Source organism: Eurosta solidaginis, chromosome 2 (assembly GCF_040869045.1).
Source record: "Eurosta solidaginis isolate ZX-2024a chromosome 2, ASM4086904v1, whole genome shotgun sequence".
Classification (NCBI taxonomy): domain Eukaryota; kingdom Metazoa; phylum Arthropoda; class Insecta; order Diptera; family Tephritidae; genus Eurosta; species Eurosta solidaginis.
In genome coordinates, this window is record NC_090320.1 from 70214960 (window position 1) to 70240159 (window position 25200).

Here is a 25200-nt window from a genome sequence, read left to right on the forward strand (position 1 = left end):
AGAAAACTTCTAGTATTTGCCAAGAGGACGGAGTTATTCTATAACATAAGTCCTGGTACCTGACATGGCTTCTTCCGTTTGGTCGTCAAAAAAATTTTGGTAGCATTGTGATCATAATTCAGTCTTTTTGAGGTCTTTATTGACTGGTTAGTTCAACGTAACGTGAAAAACAAAGTTAGTGCAAATCTATCGCTTTGGCTGATCGCAAAGGAACTGGTCAATGTTGTCGCTGGGGGTGTTGCAGCACGTTGAACAACATCCAAAGCCGTGAAATACACTCCTTGACCATTCTGCACCACCGTCAAATGCAGGGAATAGAGAATGCTAATTTACGCCAATTCGCTTCATGACAGTTAACATAACGACCATCAAGTTGACGCGGAATTCAATCGTTGGTATTGGTGGATTCGATGTCGAAAACCACCATATATCTATTATGTGAGACATTGCAAAAGGTTATTTATTGACTTAACTGACTTAACGTCGCAATATGTCTTGAACCCTTTGAAAATAAGTGGGGAATATGGAATAATCAAGGAAATCAATTCCTTTGGCTGTGATAGTTTGGCCGTTATCATCGATTGATCGATGCCGATACAGTGGATAGCCATCGTGCCGATCTCCGCCGTTAATTTCCGCCGATATTCTTTTGAACACTTGCCATCGACCATGCAAGGTGATTGGCGGCACCACACGGTTCATGAATCAAATTTGTAATAACAACATCATGTAGGTTTGGATCGGCTTGGTGATCCGGAATCTCAGCAGATATGATATCATCTACATGGTCTGTTTGAATTGATTTCACTAACCAAATAAGAATTTGTGCATGTGGTAGGCCTCGCTTTTGACATTCGATTTAATACATCCTACATCGAGTATCCCTAAAGACGCTATTTTTAACAATGAAACTCATCACGGCCACATTTTTTGCCTGAATACACATTCTAGGGTACCGCTGGTCAACATCTTCGTAGATATCTCGAAAACGCGTTTACACATAAGAAATGAAACCCACTGCCTTTTAAAACTCTCATTAAAACCGTTTCTTGTTTCTAAGCTGCCTCCCCAATATTTTTCAGCTAAATCCGTTCAGTCGTTCTTGAGTTACAAATAGAGTAACCAACACAACTTTCTGTAACTTACGTATATAAATAATACATTTATTTGAATTGAAATCCATATCCCTTTAAGAAATATATGCACTTATTAACAAAACTTCTACCGAAAAACGAAAATGTCTTTTCATTCGTTCAGGAGAAGTGTGTTAAAAGTTTCACCAACATTTATTTTGCATAAACTCTACTGCGCTAATGTATGAACACTATAAAGTTCGTTTCTTAAGTCTTTCGTCAAAATGTTGCTGCACACAGTGGTTGATTCGCCACAACTAGGGGAACAAGATTAACTACAAAATTAAATTGGATATCTTCAACCGGGTTTTTTGTAGTTCTGAAAAAAATTAAGAGCCTAATACATATTTTAATGGAGTTTTCTTCTAAGAATATATATACTAGAAGAAGTTCATATGAACTCAATAAAAAATAAATTTTCGAAATTTCGAGTTGCATTTTGCTATTTATGCTTTAAAGACTGACGGCAGTCGCCCACGAATTACTGTTTCAGAATGACGTTTTAAACAAACATTCAGTTACAGTAGCTACAGATGATCAAGGTTTTATTCTTTTGAATAATTTATCTGCCCACTTTGCTCAAGCTTCTATTAATATTTTCAAAAAATTACACCCACATGAAACTTGGCCTTATTGTTTGCATTTTTATGTTGCAGCTGTAATTATCATTATTGGAATAATTACCACAACCAATCAGTATTTAAATAACTAAATTTGAGCATGAATCCTAAGCATATTCTAACAACAATTACCACTAACATTTGGCATAGGCTAACCAATTTTTTTTTTTGTATTTTACGGCGGCGATGACTAAGCAGCATTTACCAAAATAAAACAAAACTTTCAATTAAATACTTTTGATTTCGCATTAAATATTGGGCAGCTATTATTAGTGAAGTTTTTCAAAAGAAAAATATCGATGTCAAAAAGCTCGATATTTATGAATGATACTTCGATCTGTTTTAAATGTTACTCGCCGCACCCGTGCGCATCTTGCGCAAAAAAAATATGTAAGTCTCATATCAAATATCAACAGACATCAGCTGTTCTATCAATCAATCATCTATCAATAAAAACTTATATTCCATTGCGCTGGCATCTGGCGAATGTTAGCAACTGCCGGTAACAAATAGCTAATCATTTTCAGAGCTCTCTAAGTTCCCAGTAAGAAGTAAAGATAAAGGCTGGGGCAAATGTAATTTTTCGAAAATATCGATGGTAAAAAATCGTTTAAGAAACGAGGTATCAATGTTTTTAGAGGCCTAACACTGATGCTACAACACCGATGTTTATGAACCAATCATCGATATTTTGTAAACATCGATATATCGTTTGCATCCCTAGGTGATATTAACATTGCCGGCCAATTAGACAGCTGACAAGTAAAGACCGGCAGGAGATCGTAAATAGTATATATTTGTATGTACGTTAAGATTTAAATTTTCAAAGGTCATACAACGCAACTAAACACATTTGCTGCACTTTTTGTTTATGTCTTTAATGAAGTTAAGTGCATATTTTCGTTGTTAGTCGTAAATGGCAGCAATTAACAGCTACAAATAACAAACAAGTGGCATTTTCGAATTGCTACATAACCCCCAAACTCACGTTCAGAATCAGATTTTTATAAATTGGTATTCGAGTCTGCAATTATGCTGTTAATTAAAAGTAAATCCATACAAGTAGCAGTGTAACAAATTTGGTTATACCAGTATGCAGTGCGAATATTTTGTTTGGCGATGACAAATGTTTGTCGCGCACATAACTTACGTATACAATTTGATTTCTTACTTGGATTTAATTCTTTTTTTTAATATTAGCAGTAGTTATGTTGTGTTGTTCGTTGTAACAAAGCGTGGTCGTGGGCCATTGTGTTGTCAGTGTCAGTGTGACTTCAACGTTGAATGCACCCCAGCTAATCTGCTTTTAGGGGGCTCAGAATATTACGGTATGGCTGTCGTAAAAGGCGACTAAAGTCAAAATTTTGTACCTGAGTTGAGCGCTGGGTTTGATACCTGTCATGTAAAAATCTATAATAATGAAGCAAAAAGCCTCAGATGACATCCCGTTTTCTGATGAGGCCCCTAGAAACGTTTCAAGGACTTCAATTTGACGGCAGGTTCCAGCACTCACAAAAAAACTTACCTAAAACGAGTAAAAACATTTCCATTTCTTTAAATTGAGGAAAATTTCAATGTAAAAAGATATAATTTTTTATTTTATTTCCTTTACTCGTATATTAGGTGGTTGAATGTTTATCCGCGTTTTCAATAAAAATCATGCAATCGATTTTTAAGTAATTTCTCATTGAGCTACACACGTGAAACTTCACATATAGGTTAAAATACCGAGACAACGCAAGAAAATGGAAAAAAATCCGTTAGGTGGCGCACGGATCGAAATAATTAGATGAGAACTTAAACCAGCTTTTAGGTAATTTTCGATGAGCTAGAGACTTGAAACTTCAACCTTGATTCATAGGCTGATAACAGTATAAAACGCATAACAAAAAGTTTCGCTAGGGGGCGCACGGATCGATATATTTGGAAAAATTGTACGGAAGGGAGGGAATCTTGCGTTAGATTTTTAAGTAACTTCTTACTGAGCTACAAACGTAAAACTTCACAGGTAGATTAAGTCACCGAGACAATGCAATTAAAAATAAAAAAAATTCGCACGGATCGAAATAATTAGATAAGAATTTGAAAATTGGAATTTTGGGATCGATTTTTAAGTAACTCCTCATTGAGCTACAAACGTGAAACTACACAGTTAGGTTGTACACCGTGTAAAAGGAACAAAAGGGAAAAAATCCGTTAGGTGGCGCATGGATCGAAATAATTAGATGAGAATTTGGATATTTGAAACTGGCTTTTTAGTAACTTCTCGATGAGCTAGAGACTTGAAATTTCAAACTTAATTCAGAGAACGATGACAGTATAAAACCTAATACAAAAAGTGTCTATAGGGGGGTACGGAACGGAAGGAATCTTGCGATCAATTTTCAATCGACTTCTTGACTTGAGCTATAATCTTGGAACATCATCCACATTCTCACTTGTAGCAATTCAAGCTTGGCACATAATCAAATTAAAAACCAATGTAGCTCGACGCATTTTTCTGATATGTACCTTAATGTATATATACAAGTATTGTATGCAGTCTGAATTACTAAAAGTAAGTTTTTCACCTTGCAATAAATAAGGCACTACTCTTTTTCTGTAGAACTAAAAAGTAGGAAATAAAAAAACATTTTAAGCATTTCCTTTGCATAAATGGACAAAAATCATAACCACCATTCAGGATGCAGGTTCGATGTGGCAGATCATGAAAACAATAGGGCCTTGTTACATATACAGATGTGGCTATGAAGAGGAAAATGGGAGCCGCGTTCAATGGACAGTCAGGTTAAGTCGTTCACTACCGTAAACGAGCGTGAAACAGCGATTCGCATTAAAGTGTGTTTTTTCAATATAACACTTCATTTATGGGAGGGTAGAAAGACGACGGGGACCGTGGCATGGTGCTAGTCTGCTATGCCTACCAAACTACTGGGTGCAAGGCCCGGGAAAATCAACATCCAAATCTTTAGAAAAAAAGTTTTTTTCAATTAGATAAAATATTCTAAGCAAGATCACTCTTCGGTAGTGCTTTGTCGAACACTGTGAGTGTATTTTTGTCATGCAAAGCTTCTTGCCGGAGTCGGCATACAAAATCTAGGCCCCGCCCCGCCAATTTCAAGTAAAGTAAAAAAGTAGCAGTAGAAGTAGTATTTTTTTTTTTTAAAAAGTAGCACGACGCGTTTCCGGCTTGGCACAAATCACTTCAAAGGTCTATCACAACTTGTATTTATTTTTAGTTTTTGGAAAAGACATACGATGACTTCCCCCGCCATAACATCAAAACCATGCTTGGGGAATTTATAACACCAGTAAAAATAGATACTCCTTTGTATAGCAAAGAAAGTGATCACAAGGAAAGTTCGCCGCTATGAAGCCTTTAATGTACCAGGCCGGTAATGATTACTCCACTTCGATTTCACTTCTACTTGCTGGAAGACACATTTTTCACTCACAATGTACCGGCGGGTGGACTCTATAAGTTTTCAACGTACCCACGAAAGGAAACTTGTGACGTCTTGAAAAAAAAGGAAGCTACCTCAAGGGCCACTCTGCATAAAAACGCAACAACGCGCCATATAAAGGAGTGCTTTTGATTCGAAAAGGAAGAGAGACGCATATTTAGAAGGATGAAACGTGGAAAAAAACGATGTGAATGCGAGGAGCTTCAGATCCTAGCGGACGGGGAAAACCCCTTATTTTTTACAGATTTAGCACTTCTCCTCATTGCTAGAGAGTGTCATCCGATTGTGGCGAAGAGAGAAGATTAGTGAAGAGCATGCATCCAATCCTATGCAAAATATTGTCGGACAGGCGTATGCTTTCAGATTGAAATTTAAGTATGCACTGCCCAAAACATAACAATTGTTATCGAGAATATTGAAGCTGTGAGGCTTTATATCTTGTATATCTACTATCGATCAGAGTTGCACAATCGATTCCCACAATCTTTTTGTTGGCTTGTATACTGCTGAATTTTAGTTACAGATTTCAACAGCAATGATATAATGAGTTGTGAAAGCATACAATTGCTGAAGTTTGCTGATGATTTTGTTATCACTAACCTTAGCAGGTTAAATAAAGAGGCGAAACAAGTAGCACCTGCTGTGAACGACCGCAAGAAGGACTTGGTAGACACAATCTGATCCAAAATCGAGACTACAAAGAGTTTCGCTTTTCGGACGCCGCCAGCGACCACGTCAGTATAGAAATTAAACGGAGAATCACTCTTTCCAACAAGTGCTCCTTTCGAGAAAACTAAAATCCTATCTCGACGCTCTATACCGCCTTCATAAAAAATGTGTGTATTAACATTCTAACTAGTTAGAATGCCAACAGGGGAAATGTTCCTACATACATTGGTCCAACATCCAGCAATGTTCTGGATATTACATTGAGCTCCGAGCGTGATATATCAAGGTATGATTGGATGGTTCTCGATAGACCATCCTTCTCCGACCATGCGTATATAAGCTTCAGCATCCCACTAAAGAGGGTAGAGAAGGGAGGAACCTTTAGAAACCCTAGGGCAACGAATTGGACTAAATTCCAGAAACATGTAGAAACGAAACTGGGACAACCCAAAGAGGTTGCTAATGTAGAGGAACTGGAGGAGTCGAATGAATTCCTAACAAGGACGCTCGTATAACAAAGCTTGCCCTCTAAGAAGATTCAGAGGAAAAGCAAAGCCGCCATGGTGGAGCAATGAGCTGAGTCTTCTAAGAAGACAGGTAAAAGAAATGTTTAAACTCGCAAAGACCGCGGAAAGCGAAGCGTGTCGGGACGAGTACAGGGATCTACTGAGGATCTACAAGCGTGAAATTACCAGGGCTGAGAGAAACTCATGGAAAAGTTTCTGTACGGACATAGAGTGCTCCAGTGAAACAGCCCGGTTGAAAAAAGTCCTAGCAAAGGGAAACATAGTCCAGGGACTAATAAAGAAAGAGAACGGGGAATGGTCACGTGATAGTGAGGAATCCCTTGAGGTGCTTCTTTTCCCATCGGGAGACGGTTTAGAAGAACCAGCAGACATCACTCACACTTCGATCACGGAGCTAGTGGTGCCGGGCTTGGTGACCGATACCAAGATCGAGTGGGCAGTGAAGACGTTTTCTAAGTTTAAATCGCCGGGCCCAGATGGTATATTCCCGGCCATGCTACAAGTCTCAAGTAGGGCGGTCGTGGAATGGCTTCAAATAATATTCGATGGGTGCATAAGACTGAATCATGTACCGCACTCTTGGAGAACTGCTCGTGTAGCTTTTCTACCAAAGGCGGGGAAGATCGGTCACGTGTATCCCAAAGACTATAGACCCATTAGCTTAACATCATTTCTGCTCAAAACCTTTGAGAGGCTGATAGATGTGTACATAAAGTCCAACGTGGATGAAAAGCTGCTCTCCACAACACAGCATGCGTACACCAAAGGCAAGTCGGTAGACACCGCATTGCATAGGGTGGTAATAAGCATAGAGAAATCCCTGGAATATAAGGAGTATGCTCTAGGAGTCTTCTTGGACATTGCCGGGGCTTTCAATAATGTTGCAAAATGGGCGATTATGGATGGTCTTAATTACATTAAAGTACATCCTGCCTTAATCAGATGGATCGGCTGCATGTTAAATTGCAGGAAGATTACATCACAATGGGGATTGTACGAGGCCACGAAATCAGTGGACAGGGGCACGCCGCAGGGAGGGGTGCTATCACCTCTGCTGTGGACACTGGTCATCAACCAACTGCTCAGGCAATTCGATAAGGGACCCGTAAAACTTACGGCTTACGCAGATGACGTTGCAATTGTCATAAGTGGAAAATGCCTTCCAACGATTAGTTCTTTGATGGATCGGGCGCTTCGGGATATTCATACCTGGGCATCTAATGTCGGGCTGAAAGTCAATGCGGAGAAGACGGATATGGTCTTGTTTACAAAGAGGTACAAGGTCCCAAATTGGACCAGGCCTAAGTTAGGAGCGGTGACCTTACAGGAGAAACCTTGCACAAAATATCTAGGAATCATCCTAGACAGTAAGCTGTCATGGAAGCTCAACGTGGAGGAGAGGGTCAAGAAGGCCTCAACGGCACTCTATACATGTAAAGGAATGCTGGGGTGTACGTGGGGCCTATCGCCCTCTCTTTCTCATTGGGTTTTTACAGCGATTGTAAGCCCTATTCTATACTATGGAGTTCTTGTTTGGTGGAAAGCCACACAAAAAACAACATACCTCAAAAAATTAGAGGGGGTATGCAGACTATCGATGCTTTGCATTACGGGAGCCCTGAAAACAACCCCGACGGCTGCACTGTATGCCATTCTGCACATTCCACCTGTAGACCTGGTAGCAAAGAACAAAGCGTTAACGACCGCAACCAGGCTCGATGCTTCGGGGCAGCTTGAGCGCCGACCATATGGCCATAGTAGTATAGCGTCCTGAGTCACAAGACGAACAGACTACATGATTCCCTACCTGCACTTTGAGGGAGATCTTAAGGCCACAATAGAGGTGGACGGTTGGCGCAAGGGTGCGCAAATGGCGGACGAGGCGATACATGTGTACACCGATGGTTCCAAAATAGTGGAAGGAGTAGGGTCTGCGGTATACTGCGCTGATCCGGAATTAAGCAGATCCTACAGGCTGCCGGATTACTGTAGCGTTTTCCAAGCGGAAATATTAGCCGTAACCAAAGCAGTAGAAACCCTGGAAGAGAATAGCTTAAGCTGCAACCGTGTTAACTTTTATATTGACAGTCAAGCAGCAATTAAGGCAATAATCTCGCATAGCACAGCATCTAAATGCGTGTTAGAGTGTAAGCAGTCTCTGGAGAGAATCGGGACAGGGAGAAGCATACATCTATATTGGGTCCCAGGGCATATGGGAATAGATGGGAATGAAAAAGCGGACGAATTAGCTAAAAAGGGCGCATGCCTTGAAGCTTGCTCCGTAGACGTCCCAATTAGATTGGGCGAGATTAAGCGAAGGCGAGAGGTGCACATGATCGACCAAGCAGAAAAGGCGTGGGTTCAAGCGCGGGGCTGTAAAGTGTCGAAGATTATGTGTAGGTCTTACAACCTTAGACTAACACAGTTGCTTCTATCATTAAAAAGAGAGGACTGTAGACTCATGACGGGTATTCTGACTGGACACTGCCTTCTGGCGTCACATGCCTTTAAATTAGGCTTGGTCAGTGATAGCAGGTGTAGGAAGTGCGGGTTGGAGGAGGAAACGATCGAGCACGTTCTGTGCTCGTGCCCTACACTTGCCAGGCTAAGACTCCAGCTATTAGGAGTGATACAGCTGTCAGATCTAGAAGCAGCAAGTGGCTTAATTCCTAGAAAGCTTCTATTATTTGCCAAGAGGACGGAGTTATTTTATAACATAGGTCCTGGTTTTTGATAGGGTTTTTCAGTTTGGTCGTTAAAACAAACTTCTGGTAACACTACGGACTCAATCAGTCTATGTGAGGTCCTCATGGACCGGCCAGTTCAACCTACCTACCTACATTCTAACTCAAAGTGTAGATCTCTCCAACATGTGTTTATTTTTAAACCAAATATTTTATACTAAGTAATTCGTTTTGTTTTATTAATTTTCAGACAGGGTGGATAGTTGATGTATATTTAAAAAAATGTCTGCCATTCCACGTCAAATTTGGTTTGGAGACAAACCGGTTTCGGCGTAGCGCCATCATCAGCGTCATTTTGCTTTCGTTGAGGGCTTAGAAAATTTGAGAATTCGACAATTGATGACGGAAAATCGTTCCAATATACATCAATTTATCCGCCCTGTCGGAAAATCAACGAACCGAAAATGACACTGACGATGGCGCAACGCCGAAACCGGTTTGTCTCCAAACAAAATTTGACATGGGATGACGGAAAATATTTCCAATATACATATTTTAGACTAACAGTTCTATTTAATAATTGTATGCATCTGAAATACTCAACGGTGTCTTTCTAAACTATTCAATAATGTGTTCACTGTTTGAGAAAACAACGAGGGCCAGCGCGCTAAAATTTCCACTGTTACTCACCACTAACCATAAAATATGTATTTGAAATCAATTTACTTATGTATGTATGAATGGGCCTGTGTATAAGGCTAAAATTGTGTGCAAGTTGGTGTCTACACGTTTAATCGTTTAACGGTATTCATTTCAAAAAATTGTGATGTCGTGTATATCTTGACACCGCTTTCAATCTTTATTAACAAAATTATTTTAGTGATTTCTGGGATGCAGTTTATTACCAAATCAATAGACAAATTTTTGCTTGTATTATAAACGTAAATATTTTATTTTTCCGATAACGCTTTGTCTGGTGGTGAATTGCAAACAATTGCGATAAGTATAGCCCTCATATATAAACAACTTTTTAGGATAAAAAAAATAATAAATTAAATAACGTGCGTAAGTTCGTCTAAGCGTGTTCCAAATTGGTATTTACCGTTCTTAGTTCACAACAACGTTTGCATTTGTAAATTAGAAAGCATCAACTCGATATGAGAACAGTTACAAAATGCGAAAACGTCAAACCAAAGCTCGAGGGCCTATATAAATATTAAGTGAGAATAGTTAGTTGTACACTAGAATAGTTTATTGTCAATTCGAAAACGTCATATGAAAGTGAGAACAGTGTGTTTTAAAGGCTATAGCTTCCCTTCGATATGATATTAGTCCGTTGTAAAGAAGAAAGCATCAAATAAAATTCCGAAAGCTTGTAACTGAGACAAATCAGTTGTTGATGAACGCCTTCTAATTCTAACTTTACTATTCAAATATCGAATTTACTATTCCGCATTAACGAATGAATGTTCTCATTTGCCTAAGACGTTCTTGAATGTGAACTTGACTATTCTCGTTTACAACCGACTATTCCCAAATACAAATGATGGTTTCACACTTTCTTTTGCCGGGTTCTCATTTACAATTGACTCTTCATTTTGAACTTGCACTTTATCATTTGCCAAATCTTATTGCCATAGCATATGACGAGTTTTCATATACTACTGGTCAAATATTGTAATACCCTAGCACTGCGTACCTATAATCTTTTGTTTCATCCGAAGCTAAACGTGTCGAAGGGTGTTTGAACTGATAAATAAAGACCTAGGTTAGGTTAGGTGGTAGCTGCCCTGGTAGTTCTGACAAATCTGGTCAATCGAGCATCATGTGACTCAATAATTCCACATCATCATCCTGCATACAGCTGCAGCAGGATGAGGTTTCCAGTATAGATACATTCCCATTCCACAGTGTCCTGTCAAAACTCCAAAGACGTTGATAGATGAGCCCTAGTAAACCCAATCATTTCGACAGACCTCCTGCCATCTACTTCCAGCCAGAAGCATCTTGCTCTCTTGTATCTTGCAAGAGATGGTGTCCGCTTAACGTTGCGTGCTGATTGAAGTCCCAACTATACAGTAGCAGACCTTAGGTGTCCAGCGGAATACCGAAATCTCTACAGCTATCTTCATACGGTTCAGCTGTACCGAGGCAGTGTAATATATCCGCTTGAGGGTTGCCCGGGATATCACCATTGCCCGGGACCCAAATAATCCCAATAAGAAAATAGTTCGATGCAATCGCAAGCGAGGTTAGGCACTCCCAGACCACCCTCGATTGCACTATAGTTGAACTCAAGGCCTTGATGACCGCTTGGCTGTCTCAGTAGATGTGAAATTCCCTAGCCGTAGTAGCACTGGATAGCATTTCATCCACCGCATCGTTAATCGCGGCAAATTTCGCTTGCAGGACGTTGCAGCGATCAGCCAACTTAAACTTGCATCTTGGATTTATCTCTTGACAAAAGACTGCCCTCAATCTTTCTGTCCAACTTCGACCCATCCGTGAACAAGTTAACTGGTTCCCTGCCCCAGATGAGTCCCCTTCACAGCTCTTCTCTCGAGCGGACTGTCAGGGATAAAGTCGAAGGCTAGAGTGCCCGAAGTCAGAAAGCCCAAAGCCCCACAAAGCCTGACCGGATGTATGTTCAGCATGACATTCAATGCCAAGGTAGGTGGTGTTCTAAGAGCGTCGCTGATACCAACCAGCTAGTGGTACTCGCCGTATCCAGTACATTCCTAGACCAGCACACCATACAGCAGGATCGGTTTTACAACCATTTCATAAAGCCAATATACTATCGTTGGCGAGATCCCCGTCTCTTGCCGTACAAGGCAACCGCGGCCTTCTGACCCTATCTTCCACATTGATTTCGGTTTCTTGTCCCAAATAATGCCTTAATATTTAACCATCAGAAAGTACCAAAGTACTTTCTCTCGATTATGGCATCCCCACTCCGCTGCGACAGTGCTGCTGCAGAATGAATTCAACCAGATGCGCCTTAACTCCTAAACCAACCAGAGCCCTTTCGGTGGCCCCAGGTAAGACATTGTTAACCGCCCCATGCCTTGTGTTCTAGGGACCTCTCTAATTGCTTAATAATCGAATGGAGAGCCGTTTCCGTTGATCTACCTTTACAATAGGCATGCTGCGAAGCCGAGAATAACCCCCTGTAGGTACCGTCCAATGAAGCGATCCAACGTTTTAAAAAGAAATGACGAGAGACTGATTGGCCCGAAATTCTTAGGTGAACATGAGAGCTCTGCCAGATTTTGGAATGAAGATAACCTTGACCGTGCTCTAAAACTTCGGAATATGCCTAAGCCTACCAACGGCAGGATACCCCTAAAGAACATAGAAATAGCGCAGGAATGATGCCATCCGGGCCCGGAGACTTTTAGGGCTTGAACGAATTTATAGCCCAATTTTCTTTGAATTACTCGTAGGGGAGTGGCAAACATTGCTGCATAGCCAAAAATCGCCTACTGTGCAGGCGAAGACTTCCGTGCAGCTGGCACATCGGGAAAATAATTGTCGAAAAAAATCTTTATTGCTTTCTCGCTACTTATCCACTAGCCCCCATTATCTTCACTCAGGGCAGGATTCCTTGAAAGTATTTTTCTACGCCTCGCGGATTCATTGCACATTTTCGCAGACTTCGTATTTATAAACCTACAGATTCACCTTACAGTGCTCCCAGTCCGAGGGTTGTTTACTCCTCCAGGCTCTATTGAAAAGCTGCCAATTGTAAGTTCCAAGGTCGTCAAGGGAATCAGACCTTCCTTTCCCTGTATGTTTTCATTGGACAGGACAGTTCAAAGGCGCTATTACTTGCCGACTATAAGTTTACCACCAAAACGTCTATCCCAGTTAGGGACAAGTCCGCACTTACAGCAGGCGTGGCAAGCAATAGCCCTCTCAGCTTCCTACAATACAAGCCCCAGTCTTTTGGGGTTTCTAAAGGAAACTAAGTAATTTGGTGGCGGCGGCCACCGTGGTGTGATGGTAGCGTGCTCCGCCTATCACACCGTATGGCCTGGGCTCGCACCCCAAGCAAAGCAACATCAAAATTTTAGAAATAAGGTTTTTCAATTAGAAGAAAATTTTTCTAAGCGGGGTCGCCCCTCGGCAGTGTTTGGCAAGCGCTCCGGGTGTATTTCTGTCATGGAAAGCTCTCAGTGAAAACTCATATGCCTTGCAGATGCCGTTCGGAGTCGGCATAAAACATGTAGGTCCCGTCCGGCCAATTTTTAGGGAAAATCAAGAGGAGCACGACGCAAATTGGAAGAGAAGCTCGGCCTTAGATCTCTTCGGAGGTTATCGCGCCTTACATTTATTTTATTTATTTAAGTAATTTGGTTTTACTTCAAGTAATTTGGTAACGGACCTTCTTACGTTTGGATAGTTCGTCTTCACATTTGAATGTTTTAAGTGCAGCAGCGAAATATTTATTTTTTGCATGTTCAAATAATTTTTTTTATATTAAAAGTGATTAATTGGCTGAAGAGTAAGATAAATGTCTTTTATGACCGTATACAATGAGCGAGTTTATGTGAACCGCTGATCGCTTGAAACGTCAATTATGACGGCAGCTACACATAATCTTTTTTTTATGAATTTTTTATAGTTTGTTTGTTTGTTTTGTTTAGCTTTGTTGCTATTTTAATCGGAACTTTTTAATTTATTTTAGGTGCTGATGAGCAACTTATGAAATGTACAAACACATTAGCTGTAGGATATGAGCAGAAAATAATGAGTGTTTGGAATTTAATAGACAGACAATTACTGAGAATTGCTCATACAAAGAAAAAAACAAAAACAAGTGAAGATGTTGTAATCTTGAATTTGTTTTATTTCATTAAAAAATTGCATTTACGAAATATTGAAATCGTAGTGCTATATTAGGGCTCCTCGCAAAGAATAACGGTTCAATCAAAATTATAATGGCAGTTGTTACACACCACGTGTAGTAAAAGTTCCTCAATACGAATAGTCTTAACCCATCACTATCATCAGACTACGATTTAATCGTTTAAGATCCGTACATATTAAGCGACCTCACAGTAGCGACAGCGGTGCGACAAATTTTTGCATAATTGATCAACATTTGTTGCGTTCCAATGAAACTTGATCCAGATACCAAAAAAATGTTACATGCAAATGCAACAACAACGCTGTTACCCTGATATCTAACCTTTTGTTGAACATTTTTGACAACTAACCCTTTTTGCTTGGCAGCACTTACGATATTTAACAAATTTTTTCCACTAAGCAGTCAATAAATTTTTAATTTTAGTTGAAAACATTTAGTTATTTAGTTGAAAACATTTCTTTTGGCCCCCTGCCAACATTTTTGAACGTGTTTAAACTGCCGACTCTTTTGTTAAACATAAGTACGCTAGCTTTTTTAAATGTAAAATCCCATACACTTTTATATGGAAAATATGTCGCATTTGTGGCATGGTGTAAGGAACTAATAATACTAGTTATTAGTTTAATAATTTGTTTTAACTTTTTAAGTAAAATTTTATGGAGCGATTCGGGAAAAAATTGTGAAAATAACAGGCACCTTATTATAGTTAGGTCAGGTTGAACTGGCCGGTCCATGAGGACCTCACATATACTGAATGAGTCCGTAGTGTTACCAGAAGTTTCTTTTAACGACCAAACTGAAAAACCAGGACCTATGTTATAAAATAACTGCGTCCTCTTGGCAAATACTAGAAGTTTCCTAGGACTTAAGCCACCTGCTGCTTCTAGATCTGACAGCTGTATCACTCCTAATAGCTGGAGTCTTATCCTGGTAAGGGCAGGGTACGAGCACAGAATGTGCTCGATCGTTTCCTCCTCCAACCCGCAATTCCTACATCTGCTATCACTGGCCAAGCCTAATTTAAAGGCATGTGATGCCAGAAGGCATTGCCCAGTCAGAATATCCGTCATGAGTCTACAGTCCTCTTTTTTAATAATAGAAACAACTTAGTTAGTCTATGGTTGCAACACCCACACATAATTTTCGACACTTTGCAGCCCCGCGCCTGAACCCACGCCTTTACCCGCTTGGTCGATCATGTGCACCTCTCGCCTTCGCTTAATATCGCCCAGTCTAATTGGGACGTCTACGGAGCAAGCTTCATGGGATGCTCCCTTTTTAGCTAGTTCATGCGCTTTTTCATTCCCATCAATTCCCATTTGCCCTGGGCCCAATATAGATGTATGCTTCTGCCAGTCCCGATTCTCTCCAGAGACTGCTTACACTCTAACACGTATTTAGATGCTGTGCTATGCGAGATTATTGCCTTAATTGCTGCTTGACTGTCAATATAAAAGTTAACGTGGTGCAGCTTAAGCTATTCTCTTCCAGAGCTTCTACTGCTTTGGAAAGGCTTGGAAAAAGCTACAGTAATACGGCAGCCTGTAGGATCTGTTTATTTCCGGATCAGCACAGTATACCGCAGACCCTACTCCTTCCACTACTTTGGAACCATCTGTGTACACATGTATCGCCTCGTCCGCCATTTGAGCACCGTTGCGCCAACCGTCCACTTCTATTGTGGCCTTAAGATCTCCCTCGAAGCGCAGATAGGGAATCAGGTAGTCTGTTCGTCTTGTGATTGATAACGCTATACTACTATGGCCGTATGGTCGGCTTTTAAGATGCCTCGAGGCACCGAGCCTGGTTGCAGTTGTTAACGCTATGTTCTTTGCTACCAGGCCTACAGGTGGAATGTGCAGAATGGCATATAGCGCAGCCGTCGGGGTTGTTTTCATGGCTCCCGTAATGCTAAGCATTGATTGTCTGCATACCCCCTATAATTTTTTGAGGTAGGTTGTTTTTTGTGTGGCTTTCCACCAAACAAGAACTCCATAGTATAGAATAGGGCTTACAATCGCTGTAAAAACCCAAAGAGAAAGAGAGGGCGATAAGCCCCACGTACACCCCAGCATTCTTTTATAAGAATAAAGTACCGCTGAGGCCTTATTGACCCTCTCCTCCACGTTGAGCTTCCATGACAGCTTACTGTCTAGGATGATTCCTAGATATTTCGTGCAAGGTTTCTCCTGTAGGGTCACCCCTCCAAACTTAGGCTTTTCTCATAGAACTGATCAGGATCGTTCCAATGATATTTGATCCTGATCCAGAGCTGGATGGTGTGTGTCGAATCTCTTATAGTGAGTTTTCCAAAGATTTTTTGTATCAAGAAGATCTGGTAGACAGTAGATTTACCAAGGCATATAGTAGCACTGTAAAAGTTCAATCAATTCATAGTGGGCTGACTTCGCTGTAAGTTGTGGGGTTTGAGTGATCTCTCTTATGTGATTTAGTCCAAACCATACTTAAATTCTAATCAGTAGGCAAGCGCACCTCTCATCATATATAACAAAGGTGTTGGTGCTCTTTGTCAGCTATGCGGCTTCATGTTTTTTTCGGTTCGGCAGTAGTTGGTTGGACCCGCGCCTTGATAGTGTTTATCTGGGGTATTGCTTTTCCCACCTCGTCATAGTCAGGTGGCATAACATATATTCCATAATCAGTGATCGGGTATCCGTTTCGTCATTTGTCTCGTTAATTTGCAGTGAGGAGAAATACTATCTCTACAACTCAAGTACACCTTATAAGTCGGTTACCAGGTCGCCATTATCAATCCTGCAGGCATCTGTTTCGGTCTTGAAACCTTCCGTCTTCAGTGGGACTTTTTGGTCCCTGCAATATTTCCGTCAGTTATCATCCTAAACTTCTTGCACTTACACAGTTCTGCCTCACGTCATAAGCTGCCTATGTCACTAGGGTCGGTATTTGGACATATCCATAACACCTTGTAGGGAGAGATAAAGACTCGATCTCCCTTGGTGTTCCCCATTGCCGTCAGTTATCGACAAAAAGGGATAGTGGCCAAAATAGCTTTAGCTTCTGAATACTAAGACCTTATTTATTATTAAAATTAGTTTGCATGTCAGTCAAGATGAAAGTACCTGAAATCAATATGTATTTTTTTTAGTTTTGACTCACCTTGGCAATGCACATCCAAACATATGATGAACATGACGGCAATTGTCAACCATATTTTCTCGCTTATTGTAATTCTGCTAACTACACTGAAATAATGCAATCTTCCTGATTGATGTGCCTGTTGATGCGGCACCTGGCAGTGTTGGCTGACTTGATGACCCCACGCTGGGGCCGACTTCTTTACACTCATTTTAACATAAATATGATAATAATATTTCTATTTTTGCTTATGTAGATTTTTTATAATTTCAAAATACTTTACTTGGCCATCGACGAAAAAGGGCGGCGAGAGATCGTAATGCAGTTTTGAAAAAAAAAATTGATTTGACTATTAAATTTTTTACATTGTCACATTGCTAAGCATTTGTTTTGTGGCTGGGTTTGCATTTATTATTTTTGGTTTCGTGGCTGATGATAATAACTCGTTGCTGTTTTTATGTTAGTAGGTTTTAGTCGTCGATTCTTTGTTTCGTTCGTTTTTATTATTGTTAATAACTTACGTACATATGTATATGCTGCGAATACTAGCGTAACGATTACGATGTCAGCCTTTATGATTTCTACAACAAACGCTTCCTTTTTACAATTTCGCATTATACTCTATGAGTAGAAAAACTTTAATTATAAACGAATGAGCAGGCCATATGAGCATTGTTTAGTTAATAAAAATTAATTAAAAAAGAAAAAAATTAAGTTAGTTATATGACTAAGGGCCAAATTATTCCCGATAAAGTGCATCACGAAGCAATTAGGAATCGGCACTAAATTTTTCACTCATAAATAACGATTTAAGTCACACTTTCACAGCAGCCTCACAGATCACTCGGTATTTTGGGGCAAAGTACAATTTTGAAAATACGGGCACGCCAAATTAAAATTGACTACAAATTCAAGTCTATTTGGCCCAAACAAATCATATTAGACGGTGCTGCGCCTTCTACAAGAGTTAAGTTATATTTTGTATATCAGCAATCCAATATTTGTTAGTGTGAGAAGATACACACATTGCGTCATACAGAGAGTGGAAGAGTGTGATAGAGGGAATGGAAAAGGACTGTTATAGGAAGGAAAAGTAAAAGATAGAGAAGAAGGAGTGGAAGAGCCTGATAAAGAGAATGGAAAAACACTTTTCATTTCATTTTATTCTATTATATGTTATTTCATTCTGTTTTATTTAAGTTTTTATTTATTTTATTTTACTTCATTTTATCCCACTATATAATTTTATTGTATTTAGTTTTATTTTATTTTATTTTATTTTATTTTATTTATTTTGTTTATCTCATCTAATTTTCTTTTATTTAATTTTATTTTGCTTAATATTATTTTATTTTATTTTGTTTTATTTTATTTTATTTTATTTTATTTTGTTTAATATTATTTTATTAAATTTTATTTTATTTTATGTTATATTATTTTATTTTATTATATTGTTTTATTTTATTTATTATATTAATTTAATTTAATTTCATTTTATTTTATTTTATTTTATTTTAATTTATTTTATTTTACTTTATTTTATTTATTAATTATTTGGAGCTTTTCGGCCGATAAAATAAAGACAAAACACAAGGTTTCTCTTTTCCTCCTACGCGTTTCGATGAAATTTTTTCGTCTTCATCAGGGATACTGTATATTTATCATAAAATATGACATAAACAAAACAAACATTAACACATTAGTTAGAATTCCACAATTTACATCACTCTGTTGTTTATTTTATTTTATTTTATTTTGTTTAATATTATTTTATTAAATTTGGTTTTATTTTATGTTATATTATTTTATTTTATTTCATTAGATTTTTTTATATTGCTAAAATTTTTTTATTTTATTTTATATCATCATATTTAATTTTGTCTTATCTAATTTTCTTTGATTTTATTTTGTTATATTTAAAATTTTTGTTTTATATTTTATTTGTTTTCTTAACAAAGTTTCGTTTACTTTATCCTTTTCGAATTGTATCAATAAAAAAAATTCTTAATGTAGTATTTGGTAACGTTTGCCGAAAATTGTCTGTTCGAAATTATTGATTAAATGCGAAGCTTGAGTGTCTTGGCTTTCATTCTGGATTTTTGATTTGGCTTAAGTCGTACTTACGTCATAGAGCATGCGTGGGTATGGCTGATAATGCCTTCTCTTATTCGTATGTTGCGACATCGGGTGTCCCACAGGGTAGCATTCTTGGTCCATTGCACTTTGTTTTGTTTATAAATGATATTTCCTTATGCTTTAAGTTCAGTTACTTTTTGCTATATGCCGATGACTTGAAGATATTTTCGAGAGTTACCAATCTAACTGACGTGGCTAAAATTCAATTAGACCTTAATAGTTTATACTTGTGGTGCCTGAAGTCGCACCTTTCGCTTAATATCAGCAAATGTTTTCATGTTTCTTTTTCAAAATCTAATAATATTTTAGCATCAGCTTACAGTATTTCAGCTCATACTCTGCAGATATCCAGTTATATAAAGGATCTTGGTGTTATTTTTGATGCCAAGCTCTCTTTCAACAGCCACTTTAATTTTATAGTATCCAAGTCATATGCTATGCTTAGAAGAAATAGTTCCGAGTTGGCTTTATGCCACTTTTGTACGTCCCTATCTGGAGTATGCAGCCTCTACCTAATAAAATACAAATACAAAATACAAATACAAATACAATTTACGATAGACGGGATAGAACGTGTTCAAAAAGTGTTTCTTAAATACGCTTTGCTTTGCCTTCGCTTCTCGGAACCAGTTCCCTCCTACAGGTCTCGATTATTGTTAATAAATCTTAAATCTTTAGAAAAAAAAGAAGGTCTCTCCTCTCGTTAACTTTTGTTTTTGGCATTGTACAAGGAACTGTTGACTCTACTTACCTTCTGGAGCACATTTATTTTAATGTCCCGCAAAAGACACTGCGATATTCAAATATTTTTTATATTGCGAAAACTTTAAGACAAACTATCGTTGGAACGCTCCTTTGTCAAGGGCTGTTAATGAATTCAATATAATCTCTAATTTTATCGATATTGATTTTTCGGTCTCGAAATCATGTTTTCTGTATACTTTAAATTTAATATAATCTACTAATTTGCAAAATTTTAATTTACTAATAGTCTGTAAGAATATTTTTCATGTTCGTAGACTAATTCAAAAAAATAAATAAATAAATGGCAAAGGTATCGCCGTTCAAACCCTGTAGCATATGAACTGCTGTTGAAGCAGTCATCTAGGTATAAAAAATGCGGTTTCGCCCTAACTTTATTTTTCTTTTATGAATCCTATCCAGATATAATTTTCTTCAAATCACACACACATTAACTAAAAGTAACTTATGTACAAATGAGGTCACTTAAGCGGTCAGCGCGTTAACCATCAATCTAAGTACATACATGATTTTAATATATATGGAGCATTCCACGCGTGCCGCCGTGGTGTGGTGGTAGCATGCTCTGCCTACACACCTAATATCTTGCGTTCAACAACCGGCAAAGCAACATCAAAAAATTAGAAACAAGTTTTTTCAATAAGACTTGGCAAACACTCCGGGTATATTTCTGCCATGAAAAGCTTCTCAGTGAAAAGTTTTGCTAATGCCGTCCCGCCAATTTGAAGGAAAAATTTAAAATGAGAACGATACAAATTGGAAGAGAACTTGACCTAAATTCTCTTCGGAGGTATATCGTGCCTTGTATTTGTTTATTTATTCCACGGTTGGTACGAGACAAATCGTACGAATTTTTTTTATTTTTCGACCCTAACCAAAAATAGAAACCCTCTTCTGAAATATTTATATATATGTGTGAAAAACTAGAAACAAACATGCGTTTGCACGGGATGTCAAAAATTCAGCGAACTTAGTGGTTGAATTGGATCAAGTGAAATTTAAGCAAAACTAATAATATTTGAAAAAAAACACAAAACTATATTTGGCTGTACTTGTATCAAGGCTCGTTAAAATAACAAAAAAAACTAGGTTTATGTCATTCCAAAAAAATTATAGTGAGAAAACTTAATGGTGTGGTTCTATATAAAAATCAAATAGTATTAATTTTATCCCCAAGAAGTGGTATTCTAAAAGTAGAATTTAAATTATAATAATAATAGTAAACAAGTTCGATGCTCCTTCGCCCGGACTTGAGCTCAGGTCAACAGTGGCTTGCCGTATACAGCTGGCAACTAAACTAATAAGTTGAGCCTACATAATAGCAATAAAAAAATTGATGCTGCTTCGGTCGGACTTGAACCCAGGGCGTGAAAAGCGGACCACACTACCACCTCACCACTGCAGCTTACTGTTCACATCTCTTATCCAAAATTAGTTTTGATATTACTTCTAAAAGTGTAATACTGCACTATATTTTTTTGTGTGTGGATGTGGTACTTACCTCATTTTTGAATTTAGTTTTTTCCTATTTTTCTTTAACATTTTTTTTTTGCAAATTAAAAAATAATGAATTGAAAATCTGCAAAAATTTACGATTTTCCATGGAATACTCAATACAAAATATATACATATGATATACTATGTAGTAATAATTGTAAATTATGCTTGACTGCTGAGTGAACAGTTGAATTTATTCATTCCTTTATGTAAATATTTTGTCGGTCAGGTGGGTTTTGCGGCTTTGTCTTTGAATTAAAAATAAACAAAAACATTTTCAGGTATAGCCGTTAAGGTCGTCTTCCGTTAGGTAACATGGTTTTTATAAACAATTACGTATTTGTACATGCTGTGTTATTGTATTACCCATCAAGCTCCTCAATCAGGGCTAACAGAGTGATTTCAATTTTATTTAAACTTTAGTATAAAGACATTCATCACCAATAAATATACCCATCTCTGGGTATAAGCATTCGTAGAATTAAGCACCCCTAATTTAGCCATATCTGAAAATCCCATGAAAATTATGACTTCGAAGAAAAAACGCCTAAGGTTCTCAAAGCTTTAATTATCTATAATAATAATAATTTGAAGTCTGAAACAAACTCAAAGGGCTTGACAAGCTATAAACGAGGGGCGATCCCATTTACAGCAGCTTAACTATGGTTGTACCCTCACGAAACTGCTAGTTTCCTTATAAAATAATAAATAAATAAAATAAATGGTTTTGAAATCTCAAGAAAAAGAAAATTTAAGAAGAAGTTTGCAAAACGTAAAAACGAAGTAACGAAATTGAGACGGTAACCATAAACGTTAAATATCCCTTCATTTTTCAAAACCCAAACCATTATTTGAATCTGAAAAAAAAAAAATTTCACGTAATCACTACGCGTTGGCGATGGCGAGTACCGAAGAAGATTTAACGATGAGCTGTACGCGCTAAACGCAGACATCAACATACATAATCCAGCGAATTGAAACGCAGCGGCTGCGCTGGCTAGGCCATGTTATGCGAATGAAAGATGACGCTCCGGCCAAGAAAGTGTTTCTATCGGAACCCGCCTATGGAAGTAGAGGTAGAGGGCGGCCCCCACTCCGTTGGCACCGGTTGGCAGAGAGAAGGAGCGACTGGCGCGCCTTGTTGGACGGCCATAACCATTTAAACGGTTAAGCGCCAATTAAGTAAGTAATTAAGTAATCACACCGTTATGCTGGCACAAATATCTTCTAAGGTCCGTGATGATGTAAAGTGTAAAAAGCCGTTTGAAATAAAAAAGGGGGCCGCACGACCCTTGATGGTAGCCAAAAAGACATATTTTACTAAAGAAACAGCTGGTCAGTTTGAGGCAGCTTTCGATGATAGTCATTTTGACCCAATGGAAACTAAGCATTAGTATATCCCACCATTTCAAGGTCGTACGCGGTTTTCAAAAAGTACCTGGTCACGGAGAAGTATCCTATTGTGAAAGAGTTCCTGGTAGTAAAAAAGTATTCGTATCCGAAGAAGTACCAAATTCGAAAAGTATCTGCTTCTCAAAAAGTACCGGGTTCTAAATAAGCACCCGGTTCTAAGGTTTTAAAGCCATTTAACGTTTAAACTAATAAAAAGATGATAAAAAATGTTAAGGACTACCTTTATATAAATGGACCAAAAAATAGAAGGCAATTTTTCCTTTAATATAGACATAGTCTTGTTGAATTTTGATTAAAAAACTTTAACAATAGCTCTTGTAAAAGAATTTTGGGATTTAAAATTATAAAGGTAGAGCGCGTGTTTAAATTTTAAATAATCAATTAGTTAATCCCAAGTACATGGTTTGCCTTATGGCGTTTTCTTTTCTGAAAATAGTGTCGCCCTGTTGGTTCTTCACAGCACTCTTGTGAGTTTGTTTGTTCTTTTCACAAAATATTTTCCACCGAATAAGAAAAAGGGTCTCATTAACTAAGAAGAAGGGCCATTTTGCATAGCGGCAGGTGAATAGATCAAAGGTTAGAATTTAAGAGTGCAACTGAGGGCAACATTTTTACAGAAAAGAAAACGCTATTAAATTGAAAGATTGCGCTCCACCTTTATAGTTTTAATCCCAAAATTCTTTTACAAGAGCTATTGTTAAAGTTTTTTGTCAAAATTCAACAAGACTATGTCTGTATTAAAGAAAAAATTGCCTTCTATTTTTGTGTCCATTTATATAAAGGTAGTCCTTAAATTGTTATTATCATCTTTTTATTTTAAACTTTTAAGTACTGCCTACAAAAAAGCAATTGCAAATTTGATTATTAATTTAAGTAATTCCTAAGTGAAAATTCTTCTCTTTATTTATTTGTTCAAAATAGCTACCCGTTCTGTGGCGTTGCTCGGACGTACTACGTCTATATCTATATTCGGCTTAGGTGACTGTAGATAGATGTATGTGTGCTACATATAAATCGGCGAATTATTATAGCTGTTCGATGTTCTTGATATTGGTGGAGCGGGTGAGTTGGGCAAAGAGGATGAATGATTCCTGTTGGCGATTATTCTCATAATTGGCGAAGTAAAAATGGATTGAAAGATTCCCAAATTAAAATTAATTTTCCTAATATCTCGATCCATGCCCAACCTAGCGGAATTTTTTGATAAAATATTGCATTGTTACCGGGTTCGAATTTATGGCCCAAGTTTCATGTCTCTAGCTCATCGGAAGTTACTCGAAAATCGATCACAAGATTGCCCCCGTTTTTAAAGGATTTGCAGTTATCTTGACTAGCGCGCCACCTAGCGGAACCTTGTTTTTTATAAGTTGTATTGTCACCAGGCCTCTAACTAAGTTCCAAGTTTCAAGTCTCTAGGTAACCGGGAAGTTAGTTAAAAATGGATTTAAAGATTCCGAAATTAAAATTTGTTTTCTTACTATCTCGATCCGTGTGCCACCTAGCGATTTTTTAAATCAAATATTGCATTTTCACCGCGTTCTGAAAAACGTCCCAAGTTTCAAGTCTCTAGCTCACCGGCAAGTTACTCAAAAATCGATCGCAAGATTCCCCTCGTTTTTCAGGGAGTTGTAGTTATCTCAACCAGCACGCCACCTCGTGGAACTTTGTTTTCTATAAATTGTATTGTCATCGGTTCTCGAACTATGTGCTAAGTTACAAGCCTCTAGGTAACCGGGAAGTTAGTTAAAAATGGATTGAAAAATTCCCAAATTAAAATAAATTTTCCTTAAATCTCGATCCATGCGCCACCTAGCGGATTTTTTTTTTGATAAAATATTGCATTGTCACCGGGTTCTGATTTACAGCTCAAGTTCCATACTTCCAGCTCACAGGGAAGTTACTCAAAAACGATTGCAAGATTCCCCTCGTTTTTTAATGATTTGTAGTTATCTCACTTAGCGCACCACCTAGCGCACCCTGCGTTTTTTTTTAGAGATTTTCGTTTATCTGGATTCGTCTGCCAACTGGCGGCATTTTGTTTTCCGCGAACTGTAGTGCCATCGACTCGCAAACTATGTGCTAAGTTTAAAATCTCTGGATCACCGAGAAGTTAGTTAAAAGCCGATCGCAAAATTTCCATTTACAAATTAATTATCTGTACATCTCGATCCGTGCGCCACCTAGCGGATTTGTTTTCACTTACATTGTAATGCTCCCCACATCTGAAATATGTTCCAAGTATTAAGTGTGTAGCTCAACGGGAAGTTACCGAAAAAGATTTTGCCGTGTGTCAAAAATTCGTATG

General features: G+C 38.1%; 1 protein-coding gene across 11 annotated transcripts in view; it reads right to left on the reverse strand.

Moving 5' to 3' along the window:
• Duox (dual oxidase) overlaps positions 1-25200 on the reverse strand; it is a 238480-nt gene that overhangs the window by 185450 nt on the left and 27830 nt on the right. For 5 of the 11 annotated variants that reach the window (XR_010949522.1, XM_067765630.1, XM_067765632.1 and 2 more), the window contains exon 2: positions 17109-17708. The exons of 1 other annotated variant lie outside the window; for it this stretch is intronic. Coding sequence is in view for 9 of the 10 variants with exons in the window: in XM_067765630.1 (XP_067621731.1) it covers positions 17109-17298 (190 nt within the window). In the remaining variant the exon portion in view is untranslated. Of the gene's footprint in view, positions 1-17108; positions 17724-25200 lie in introns of all 11 variants that reach the window. 5 more of the 11 variants (XM_067765637.1, XM_067765638.1, XM_067765636.1 and 2 more) reach the window with 5 other exon arrangements.